Genomic DNA, 12,500 nt, shown 5'->3' with positions numbered 1-12,500 from the left:
TGTGTGTGTGTGTGTGTGTGTGTGTGTGTGTGTGTGTGTGTGTGTGTGTGTGTGGTTGTTCTATGGAGGCGGGTGCTTCACCCAGTAAATTCAGAGAGGTGTAGATAGAGAGAGACAGAGAGAGAGACAGAGACAGAGAGAGAGAGAGAGAGAGAGAGAGAGAGAGAGAGAGAGAGAGAGAGAGAGAGAGAGAGAGAGAGAGAGAGAGGGAGAGGGAGAGGGAGAGAGAGAGAGAGAGAGAGAGAGAGAGAGAGAGAGAGAGAGAGAGAGAGAGAGAGAGAGCGAGGCAGGGAGAGGAGGATAGCAAAGGTAAAATAGAGAGTGAGGTAGAGCACGAGAGAGTGAGAGACAACGGTAAAGGTAGAGAGAACAAAAGAGAGTATGGTAGAGTGAGAGTGGAGAGAGGTTGAGAGACCGTGGAGAGGAGTAGCAAGAGGCTAGAAAGAGGAGGGAGAGGTAGAGAGAGTGTCAGAGAGGGTGGAGAGAGAACAGCTCTCCAGAGGGCTACACAACGCTGGGTTAGCATGCAGCTGGCGCAGGTCTCCACACCAGCACCACTTGGCAGTGCTGCACGCATGTGTGTGTGTGTGTGTGTGTGTGTGTGTGTGTGTGTGTGTGTGTGTGTGTGTGTGTGTGTGTGTGTGTGTGTGTGTGTGTGTGTGTGTGTGTGTGTGTGTGTGTGTGTGAGTGTGTGTGTGTGTGTTTGTGTGTGTGCTATGTGCGTGTGTTTGTGTGTAGATTATAGTGTGAGCAGGTGGGCATCAAAATGTCCATTTTTGTACGAGTGTGTCTCCATGCAAGAGTGTCTTGGTTATATAAGTTTTCAATAACCCGCAAACTCACGCACACATGCACACATATAGACTCACACTCATACACACACAGAAAAGACACACACACAGACACACAAACACAGCAGTGAGATGAATAATGAATATTGTAAAACATATATGAGGAATGAGATGGGAGAAGAAACGGTATTAAAATATCCTGTCAGTGGGATTCAGTCAGAGATGACGTGTCTATGTGTGTGTGTGTGTGTGTGTGTGTGTGTGTGTGTGTGTGTGTGTGTGTGTCTGTGTGTGTGTGTGTGTGTGTGTGTGTGTGTGTGTGTGTGTGTGTGTGTGTGTGTGTGTGTGTGTGTGTGTGTGTGTGTGCGTGCGTGCGTGTGTGTGTGTGTGTGTACCTGTGCAGCTGGATCTTGAGAGTGACCACATGGTAGACATCCTGCAGCATGTCTGCCACAGTGGCGTCCGGCGCGTCCGTCACGTAGGACAGAGGGACCGGGTTCCACTTCCCCACCTGGATCAGACCTGAGCAAACACACACACACACACAGACACAAACACACACACACACCAAACACAGACATATTTAACAATGGCTAGATCTATTTCACATCACAGTCAATCTATAAAATGTTATCGGTTTGAAAATCAAAATGTTATTGCACATTTATAACATTTCCCCAAAAAGCTAATGGCGCAAACATCATAAAAGGCAGTCATAATCACCATGACTTTATTTTAGAAGAATGATTTGTTGATTTGATTGTTTTTTCTTAAAACATTTATCACTCCACTATAATTTGCTACCACTCTCTAAACTACTACAATTAGTACTACTGCTACTAACTATTGTTACTTCTATACAAAAAAATATGTCAACTTATATTTGCCCTTTGGAAAACAACTAATGCCAATGCATCGAAACTTGCAGAAAGACCCATGCGACCCGAGGTCCTCCCGTCTCTCCTCCCCCAGGGCGGTGGTCTGTCCGCGGGGTAGTGGCGGCTTACCTTTGGCCTGTGCGGCGGAGCTGTGGGAGTAACCTAGCGACAGCAGGGCCATCTCGATGAGCTGGTTGAAGAGCAGGTCCTTGCGCACCAGAACGAACTCGGCGTGCTCCTCCTTGCTGTCAAAGTCCATGGGGCTCTCGTAGTGCTCCACCACGCAGAACACGGGCAGCATGTTACCTGCAGAGGTGAGAGCACACACACACACACACACACACACACACACACACACACACACACACACACACACACACACACACACACACACACACACACACACACACACACACACACACACACACACACACACACAGAGACACACACAGACACACACTGAGTTAGGAGGCTGATTGGTTGGGTCCCAAGACATGACAAATGGTGCCATTCAATATTGCGCGTATGTGTGTGTGTATGTGGGGTCTGTGTGCGTGTCTGTGTGCATGTGTGTATGCACGCACGTGTGCGGCTAGGTGTATGTAAGATAAAAAGGAGGTGTTTCCATGTCCGTGTGCTCCTCTGTGACACAGAGTCATATGTATCACTGGCACGGTGATAAAAACGTATGTCGGTACTGCGAATAATAAAAGAAACACGGTTCTCAAACGCAACGCTTGAAAAAAAGGAGCCGCAAAAGGAGGAGGAGCAGGGAGCCCTTCAGTAGGTCCTCCCACACCCTCACCTCCTCCGTTCCCGGGGAGGGACCGCCACGCGCCAGCCGCCACCGCCGGCTCTTTATTACTTCTCATAAGCAGCCGGCCTCGAGGTCCTCATATATATATTCACCCCGACTGTACGGCGGCAGGCGGCCGCGCCGGCCTCATAAGAAAAATATTTAACATGGAGATAGGTGGGGATAGACCCAACACACCAGGGGACATTTAGGAGAAGGGAATCAATGATTATGGAGGGCGTAGCATTTAGCAGAAAAGTTTAGGAGACCCAAACATTTATGAGACCCAATCGTGGTTTGCCGCTTGTGGTTTTGCATCGAAGGCAAAGAAATGTCCAATGTCCTTTCACCCGTGTCCTGCCAGACATTAAATGAAATCCTCCCACAATGCATCACTCCAATTCCCAGGTGTACCCCCGGGCTCCCTGAGGTTTGCCAGTCCGTGTAAACACACATGACCCCCCCCACCCACCCCGGTCATTCGGAGAGGACTGATCCCTGTCTGTGGGACGCACGGACACTCTGCGCAAATATCAGCCGTTGTGTCGCCGCAAATAAAACAACACGCCTCAAATCTCCGGGAGAGGTGGAGGGCGTCCGGGGACAGCTTGGCCTTTCCCCCGTTCTCCCCGGCAACGAGGATGATGAGGACGTACTCCGCTGTGCCCGCGCTGAGCGCTGAGCCGGGGACAACGGATGGCCCGTGGACGCCTCGGAGCAGAGGACTGGGACCGTTACGCCGCTATTCCGGGGTCCATTACGGCGCCGTTAACGGCGTCCGCGGGGGCCGCGGGGGGCGATCGCTCACGTCCGGCGCCAACGTTTGTTTGCGGAAGGTTTTGTCTAAACGTGGGGTGTTTGCACAAGATAACTGGAAGCGTTGTACCTATTTGTTTGCTTGTTTTTTATTTCTAGGAATTCTGGGAGAGTGAATCCCAACCATGGCTACGGGAGGAGGCTCCAGGGGGTGCCTGGGAAGACTTGGATTCTGCTTTTGATTATGACCAAAAGGATGACTATTTGTGAATGAAACACCAAGGAATAGAAGCACACCTCAGCGAGGCCCCGGCAAAATGAATACTGATGCTAATGATATAATAGTTTCCGTGTTGATGATCGGGTACTTCAGCCAAACTGATGAGGCTGTGGGGATGTGGAGGGAAAGGGGGGGATGGGGGGGTTACAGAAGAAAGAAAATAGATAACAACTGCATTTTTGTTGATATTCACTTCCCCGAAGTTTGATTCACGGTACTCCTCTCTGGAAGACACGCGCCGACGGAGGGCAAAGTCAACGCGACGCACACAGACGGTGACAGAGAGGGGGGGCAGGGGGGGGGGCAGTGTGGTCGGCAGAGGCCAGGGAATGTGCTGAAAGAGCTCGTCTTCTCCTCCCCTGGTTCTAATAGATAAAGATCTGACAATAAAGACTGCTGTGTAGGTTCATTTGGAGGGTGGTGGTGGGGTGGGGGGGGGGATCAATAACGGCTTTGTTTGTGGGGAGCCACAGAGGAGGCCGCGGTGAATACTGCTGGGTGGGTGGGGTAGAGTGGGGGGGGGGGGGGTGTGCAGGACACAATGGAGGCCCACGGGAGCTCCACATTAACCTAACCTCCTCCTCTTCCTCCTCCTCCTCCACCTCCTCCTCATCCACGCTTCTCTGGACCAGTGCAGGAGGAACCAGGAAAGGGATAAAACGTATATATATATATGGGCATGGGAAGCGCAAGGGGAGCAGAGGCCGGATGGTGGAGAAAGAGAGAGAGGAGGTACAAGGGCAGGAGAGGAGGAGAGACAGGGAGGAGAGAGGGAGAGGATTGGGCAGATAGAAGAGGAGAAGGGAAGAGGAGGAGGAGGTGAGAAAGGAGAGCCCAAGAGGAGGCATAAATAGAGAGGGGAGGGGATAGGGTGGCAGTAGGAGGTGGGGAGAGGGGAGGGGATAGGGTGGCAGTAGGAGGTGGGGAGAGGGGAGGGGATAGGGTGGCAGTAGGAGGTGGGGAGAGGGGGGGGATAGGGTGGCAGTAGGAGGTGGGGGGAGGGGAGAGATGGCGAGGGGCACCAGGAGGAGCTGCAGGAAGGAGAGGTGGCCAACAGGAGCCGGATGATGAAGGTGAAGAATTAAGCCTTCTCGGTTGGAGCGCGACACGCAGATTAAAGACGCAAATAAGAGCAATGGCCCATAGGAGGACACTTACGCCATCGACTCCGCGCTCCCCCGTGCACCAAGAACAGGGCCCAGCAGCCAAGCAAACAAACAAACCAACAGAGCAACTTTAATGAGTGCTATTGCCACAGTAAACCTGCAGGTTCCACAGAACTCATTCCCCGGCATTTGGAGAAAAAACAACCGCAAATAAAATAAAATGCCGTAAAGAGATTTTTAGAGTTTGTTTTTATGGCGCTGCCCGCGCCGTGATATTCACAAGACAATAGCGGCTATATTAAAAAGCTATGTCATAATCCATGAGTAAAGGGCTGCTTTCACTGGCGAGTAGGAGGAGGAGGAGGAGGAGGAGGAGGAGGAGGAGAAGGATGAGGAGGGAGAGGAGGAGGACTAGGTGTTTGTTTTGGAGGAGAAAAGCGCAGCAACAATTTCATCGGCTCGGAGAAGAGGGAGTCGGTTTGTGTATGTGCGCTGTGTGTGTCTTTATGTGTGTGTGTGTGTGTGTGTGTGTGTTTGTGTGTGACCGACGAACAGAGAGGGACCCACAGACAAACATAATCCACAGACAGAGACAAACACTGAAACAGAGACAAACAGAGGCAAGAGGACAGACAGACGGACAGAGACAAAAAGACACAGACTTCAGACCGACAGAGGCAGAGAGAGGGGCCGACGTGGGCCCGTGGCTCACCCTTCTTATGGCAGGTCTTGAACAGGTGTCCCGGTGGTTTGTAGGGGACCCCAGCGAGCTTGGCCCCGGTACTGCCCAGCCGGGCGCGTCCCAGGGGGCTGCCGTTCTGCTCCAGACGTGCCAGCTTGGCCGGGGGGGCCTTGGCCTCCGACAGACTGTTGACCAGATCACAGTTCTCCTTCCCCAGGCACGCCTCGCTCAGGTGATCCATCATGTTCAGCCCCTCTGCTCTCAATCACCTAGTAGGAGGGGGGGGGGGGGGGAGAGAGAGAGACAGTGGGGGGGGGTCTTAGACTAATCGGGGTGACTGTGTGTGGTTGTGTGTGTGTGTGTGTGTGTGTGTGTGTGTGTGTGCGTGTGTGTGTGTGTGTGTGTGTGTGTGTGTGTGTGTGTGTGCGCGTGTGTGCGTGTGTATGTGTGTGCGTGTGTGTGTGTGTCTGGTGAATTGACTCCAAAAAAAAAGGTGAGGCGTCAAACCCATCGACAATAAGCAGTTTGTGTTGGGTTTGAGTCAACGTCCCCGGAGACGCAAGCAGCTCCTTTACATAACCAGCACTATAAAACATACTTTTAAAAAACGAAACAAACATTAAAAAGCAGCAAAACAGAAACAGCTCAAACATCATCCGGGCTGCGTGGTGCGGCCTGAAGAGACCCAGTGGGGTTTCGTGCCGGATGATGCGATGCCCCCGTTTATTTAGCCGCATGCCTGCATAATGCATGCCCGTCCCGTTACCCAATCCCCCAGTGTCTCGCGCAAAACGAGACGCCCGTTTTTTTGTGCAAACGCGTTCGTTTAGGGAGAGATTCCACTTGGGTGGGTAGAGAAACCTCACTGCTAACTGGCACTGCCTCCAGTTCATCAGATCTACACTCACACACACCGTGTGTCACACATGCATACAAACAAAAATACACACACACACACACACACTACGCTGTGTGTGTCACACACACACACACACACTCTAACTCACACTTAAACATGTGGATTTAAAACCCATCAATTATTTACACTTTATTCTTTTTGGTACAAGTGTGCGTAAAAGAAGAAAGAGATAGAGTTAGAGGACACAAAACAAGTCAGGACGATATGCCCACAGACTGTTGAGCTGCTCATAAGGCTATTTAAAACTTATTTCCCAGGGTTTGGGTCTCAAGTCAAATGTAATAAAAAAATAAAGAATATAAGCCGGAAGAGTGCATTAGGGAGCAGAGGGGAGATGGATAATATTATAATATCTATTCTAATAGCATCAAGGCAGGTCTACCCTGGGGTGGTGTACATACATGCAAAGCATCTGCCATCCCACAGCTCCTTGGCGGCTCTGTGGAAAGTCCTTATGTTGGGGAGGTTTTAATATCGCATAGCTTTGTTTTTCACTCCTTCACATTTTTGCTAGTGTGCATGAGATTAGACTTTAAAAAAAAAGACTAAAATAATGCAATTTGTATCCACGAGATACCAGGGGTTATCAAACAAATATGACAGATGAATAATATCACTACTTTGATTTGATTTTTGCATATTCACTTAATTTACTTCGGGATGACAACCACGTAGGTTTGTATTAACATGTCATTGCATGTATTGTGTTAATAAAAATCAACTGGGATGCCTGTAGCCAAAAGTAAAAGGGCACACTCCGCCCCCCACCTCCCACCACTATTTCACAGCACGCATACGATCATGAACTCTCTATTCATGATATGCAGCGAGGCAACTCATCCCTAAACAAGAGGGCAAAGGACTCCCGACCCAGATCTGTTCTTAGTCCACGTCAGGATTTGTGAATGACCTTTAAGAAGGAGCGACAGTTCACACACACACGCACACACACGAAATCACACACACAGACACAGAGACCCAATAAATATAAGGAGAAATACAGAGTCAAACCCTGCCGAACCAACCTGAAACGTTGCACTTGGGCAGCCAGAGCGGTGCATACACCACTGTCTCCAACACGCGTCTTCTTCAAGTTATCTCAGGATAGTAGAAACAAAAAACTAAACTCCTCGATGATCGCTATGTGTGCATATCTCACGCGTCCGGAACCTCTCAAGAGATGACTACTTTTTCTCTGAGGCACGACAGAGTCCGAACCAAACGAGAGGCGCGGAGGCTGAGAAGGACCGAGGCTACGGGCGATCAGGGGTGAGCGCCACGGAGCTCCTATCCGGTGCACCGGCCGCGGCGGACGTTCCACCGCCGCGTTGCTACGGCGTAGCGGCCGTGAAACATCGCGTGTGATGCAAAGTAACAACCCCGACGACCCAAGCGTCCGCACGGTTACAAGTGCGGTGAGTTGTGCTAATAGTTGTCGTTAGACGGATACTAATAGCCACACCGCAGATCTCCAGCAGCGATCGCTCGCCAGCAGCAGCTAAAGCCCGTCGGACATAGTAACAACCAATATCCGAACCCCCCGATATCACTGATGTGATCACAAGGTATCCCAGAGAGAATTCGTAGAAAAACACGGCGCGGTGTGTGTGTGTGTGTGTGTGTGTGTGTGGGCTTGACTGCGATAATAGTGTCCTATAGAAAAAACAATCGACAGCGATCTCTTCTCTCTTTTCGCTCTCTCTCTCGCGCACACACACACACACGCAGACGATGTGGGATCCGATATGCGGACCCAAACAGGTTACAAAAGTGCGATTTACTTTCCGACGTCGAGGATAATAAGGCTCGGTGTGGACGCGGACCACGAGCTTCCTGCTGATACGAGGGCTGTCCTGCTCCTTAGATGTAGGTCCGGATAGGAGATCCTCTCTCCCTCTCCCTCTCTCTCTCTATCTCTATCTCACCCACCCTCTCTCCCTTTCTCTCTCTCACTCTCTCTTTCTCTCTCTCTCTCTCTCGCTCTCTCTCTCTCTCTCTCTATCCCCCCTTCTGTGTCCCCATTAAATTATTAGTTGTATTGACTCATCACTGCCCTCGCTGCTTCTGCTGCTAGCGCTGCCCGTGCCTCCCTTCCCTTCCTCCTCCTCCTCATCTCAGAGGGAACTGCCGCGGAAAGGAGCCGATTTTCCACCGCATCTCGGTGCTGGGCAGGCGGGCGGACGGCCGCTAGAGTAGTGGTCCTGAAGCCGGGAGGACAGGCGAGGAGAAAAGTCAAAAGTGGACAGGATAGAAGAGGACGGTGCGGTTTCCGGCAGTGCGCGCAGGAATTTTTAATCAGCTTGATTAGAGTGAGGCGGTCCTGCATTTATTACTGAGTAACACGCACACATACACGCTCACATACACACACACAGCACAGGGAGACGCGCACTCTCGGATCAACGCTGAGAATGGGGGAATATTATTTCATACAGTGTGCGGTTGGAGATCTATGAAGGAGCCAAGGATGAATGCAGAGCGATAATAAAATATTAAGTGGCATACTGTTATTATCAAACAGACCAACGAGTCCTATGTCAACATTGCTGTTTTTCTTAGAAGGGTACAAAGTGAAAAAAGAGAAGCATAATACGATAAATATTAAGAACTTTGATATGGGGGAGTTTCCAAGTGAACTCTGTACTTTTAAGAAAAGTATTATTTTATTTGAACTGTTCAGGGCAAACATTATTAAGTAAAATATGGTTTTGATTGGCAAATATCTTTTGACATTGTTAAAGAAACTAAAGAGAGAAGGTGATTTATAGATCCTCAAAGTAGCTTTAATAACTGTCACTGATTGCATATAACACACATTCATACACACACGCCAGCATACGTACCATGGTCCAATTGTTGTGGAATTACCGTACAGAATATGCATAGTTGATATGAGTATGTCCCGAAAACACACACACACACTCAGACACACACACACACACACACACACACACACACACACACACACACACACACACACACACACACACACACACACACACACACACACACATTATGATTATATGTTGTTGAGTATTACAGAATATTAAAATGAGAATAGGATTGGTTTATAATTTTGGTGTGTGTTTGTTAGTATGTGATGTCAGGGTGGCTGTGTGAGTGACGTCAATTTATATTATTACTATGATTATATATACGACTATTATCAGCCTAAAAATATATCGGACCAGACCCGACACAAAACCATAGAGAAACAGTTTAATTTTCACTGTCAAACACAGTAAAAACCAGCTTGGGTGGCCCATCGTCCAATCACAATATCCGCCAGTAGGTCTAGCTCTTCCTCACACTCACACACATGCAGGTTCCCTGGACAAGGATGGGTTGGGGATGGGGGTACACGAGTCCACAAACCAGCAGAAAAAGGAAGTTTGTCTCCGTGTGCACCAATCAGAACAAGTCACCCGTGGGTCTGTCCCCACACCACCGGACCAGCCCTAGCACACATGAAATACTGCAATAAACCACCATGTGTATTAATAAATCCTGCAGAGGCCCATAACACACTATACCACCCCCTGTGTGCACACACACACACATACACACACACAGGAACACACACGCACACACACACATATACACATCCCCCCACAAACCCAGACACACATAGGGACGTACACACACACACACAACCACTTCCACCCTGTACACACGCAAACACACAAACCCCACCACTCACCCCCCCACACACACACACACACACACACACATACAAACCCACAAGCACAGGTAGAAGCACACATTACCATCAGTCCCCTATACATACACACACACATCCACAAGCAGCAAGCAGACAGGAACACATACAGCTACCCCGCCCCCGTACAGCCCCCCACCACCCCCGCCCCCCAGCCTCCATGCGTAAGCCCATAAATATAATAATAGAGAATGTCTCGCGCAGAGCGGCTGCTCTATAAACAATGTGCGCCGCTGTGGCTAGTTGGCTCCACGGTTGTGAAACTACATTCGTAACCAACAATGAGTCAAAAGTTCAGCTGCCTATAAAGAGTCGCCATGGGCAAAGGACAGTGAAAGGTCCCCTGTGCTCTGCCTGTCTGAGTCGGGGACCCAGAGGGGTCATGGACTGGGGGTACCTCCACCTCGACTGGTGTTGTTGTGTTGGTGTTTGATGATTGCAGGAGAGTCCGGAAGGGAAGGGTTCATATCACGTCTCAGGGTCTCGGTGACACGGACATTAAGAAGTGTTTAAGAATTTAAATCAGGGACCTTTAAGTAGATCCAGGTGTCATATGTTGCTATAGCACTGTGTCGGGATATGTGTATTGTACTAGAAACGGAATGAAGGATGTTTGCATGCATGTGTGTGTGTGTGTGTGTGTGTGTGTGTGTGTGTGTGTGTGTGTGTGTGTGTGTGTGTGTGTGTGTGTGTGTGTGTGTGTGTGTGTGTGTGTGTGTGTGTGTGTGTGTGTGTGTGTGTGTGTGTGTGTGGCTGTGTTTGATGTGTCTATGTGAGATGGTCAATGTACATAATTGTATAACACAGAGAGAACATTTATTGAATAAATAGAGTGTTCTGCTAGTTACTGCAGTGTATAACCAGGACATGTTATGTGTAAACATGCACACACACACACACACACACACACACACACACACACACACACACACACACACACACACACACACACACACACACACTCCCCCATCTTGTACCGCAGAGTCACCCGTCCTAAACCGTTGCTGCGATGCCTTTCCCGGCCGGAAGAGTGGCGAGGCGTCGGCCATGTTGGCGTGCCGCACCACGACGCTCACCACAGCAATCGCTCACCCTTTTTCTCTCCTCCGCCGCTCTCCTTTTTGTCCCTCTTTTATTACTGTGGCCATCTCAAATGAGAGAGAAACAACAGCAATAGGCGGTCGACGGCGGCCACGTCAAATAAAAACCCCACAAAAACAAAACTGCCGCCGGCCGCCGTCGTCGTCAAGCGCCCTTCCCCCCAGCACCCTCGCCGCCGTGACGCACGCGGTCTCCGCGGCAGTCATCTTTTTCTCCCATTTTTCTCCGCTGCGATTTGTGCAGGGCGCCGTTGCGTACAGCATCGATAACCCCTGCCAGGCCTTGGCAACGCCGACAGGTTGCCGCGACTGCCAGATCGGTTGGCACAGCGCAGTCGGTGTGAACCCTGCGACATCCAGAAGGGCACAGATTTGCTCTGAATGCACCACTGAATCAACACCGCTGATTATCAATTAACATATAACGTTTTGTAGCGCCGAGAAAAAGGGTAAAAGAGAAAAAAAAAGAAGAGAGATGGGTTATGAAAGACTGGCGGCCGTTTGGATCAAATAAAAAAGATGCTAGTTGTGTGTTATCGTAATCTGCTGGTGAATACAGATGAGGCTTCTGTTGTGGATCTGTTACGGGCCAGCGTTGCATCGCACCGAGAGAGATAAGTAGAATCCAATGTATAACGTAGCGTTAATTGCCTTAATTGGATTTTGTGTCTGTTGGTGACATTTCTATGCAAAAACACAAGAGTCAGACCCCGGATTTGCTTGTATGGAAATAACACTCTTGGCAACCGACGTGCCCCAGTGTGGAGCCAGACGCACAGATTGTATACGCTCGATGATCTTTACTCTGTCAATCACAACACTTTTTTGTTTTTATAGCCAAAGAGCTTTCAAGGGGGTTGACCTTTAACCTTTTAAATGATGAGATTATTGTTAATAACACAGCTATGAAGAGAGGAGGGGTGTAAGAGATAAGAGAGTACTTGATGAATCCCAGAAGGGAAATTAGGGGCTGAATAGATGGATAAAAAGACTGTGGTGGAATTTGCGAGTTTGACACCATCGTTTTGGCTCGCCATCGGTGGAGATGTCTCTTGGCGCCCGTCTGTGAGTGGGGGGGGTGGGGGGGGGGTGGGGGGGGGTTGGGCAGGGTGGCACCACGGTGAGACGGTATGGTACGTGGGTGTCGTGATGTCTTCATGCTCGCCACTGCTGGCGATGACGCCACTAATAGGCATTAATACGATTATTTGGATTACTTGTAGGAATTAGTCTGCGTTCGCCGCCCTGCCGCGAGTCTGAGCGCTACCCACACAACGACAACAAGGGGGGGGGGCATCGCAACGAGAGGGGGGTATCCCGATGACGGGCGGCTGGTGGCGTCTGGTGGCGAGAGCGTCTTGTGAGCGTCTTCAACCTCGATAAAGAGAAACGCACAAAGAAGAGGCTTAACACAGCGCTTTGAAGAGGCAGCGAGAGGGTCTTATCCTTTGAGAACGCGTGGCGTCCGTGTGTG

At 50.0% G+C, this 12,500-nt stretch overlaps 1 protein-coding gene across 5 annotated transcripts in view; it reads right to left on the bottom strand.

The window, feature by feature from the left end:
- The window catches only part of satb1b (SATB homeobox 1b), a 68,070-nt gene that overhangs the window by 46,407 nt on the left and 9,163 nt on the right, over positions 1-12,500 (bottom strand). For 4 of the 5 annotated variants that reach the window (XM_030370292.1, XM_030370291.1, XM_030370289.1 and 1 more), the window contains 3 exons: positions 5,320-5,558; positions 1,799-1,975; positions 1,187-1,313 (listed from right to left, as the gene is read on the bottom strand). In XM_030370292.1, coding sequence (XP_030226152.1) covers positions 1,187-1,313; positions 1,799-1,975; positions 5,320-5,533 — 518 coding nt within the window. In that variant the 5' untranslated portion in view covers positions 5,534-5,558. Of the gene's footprint in view, positions 1-1,186; positions 1,314-1,798; positions 1,976-5,319; positions 5,559-7,233; positions 8,584-12,500 lie in introns of those variants that run through there. The other variant, XM_030370290.1, reaches the window with a different exon arrangement.

The sequence above is a fragment of the Gadus morhua genome, chromosome 11 (assembly GCF_902167405.1).
Source record: "Gadus morhua chromosome 11, gadMor3.0, whole genome shotgun sequence".
Classification (NCBI taxonomy): Eukaryota; Metazoa; Chordata; class Actinopteri; order Gadiformes; family Gadidae; genus Gadus; species Gadus morhua.
This window is presented reverse-complemented; position numbering and strand designations above follow the sequence as displayed.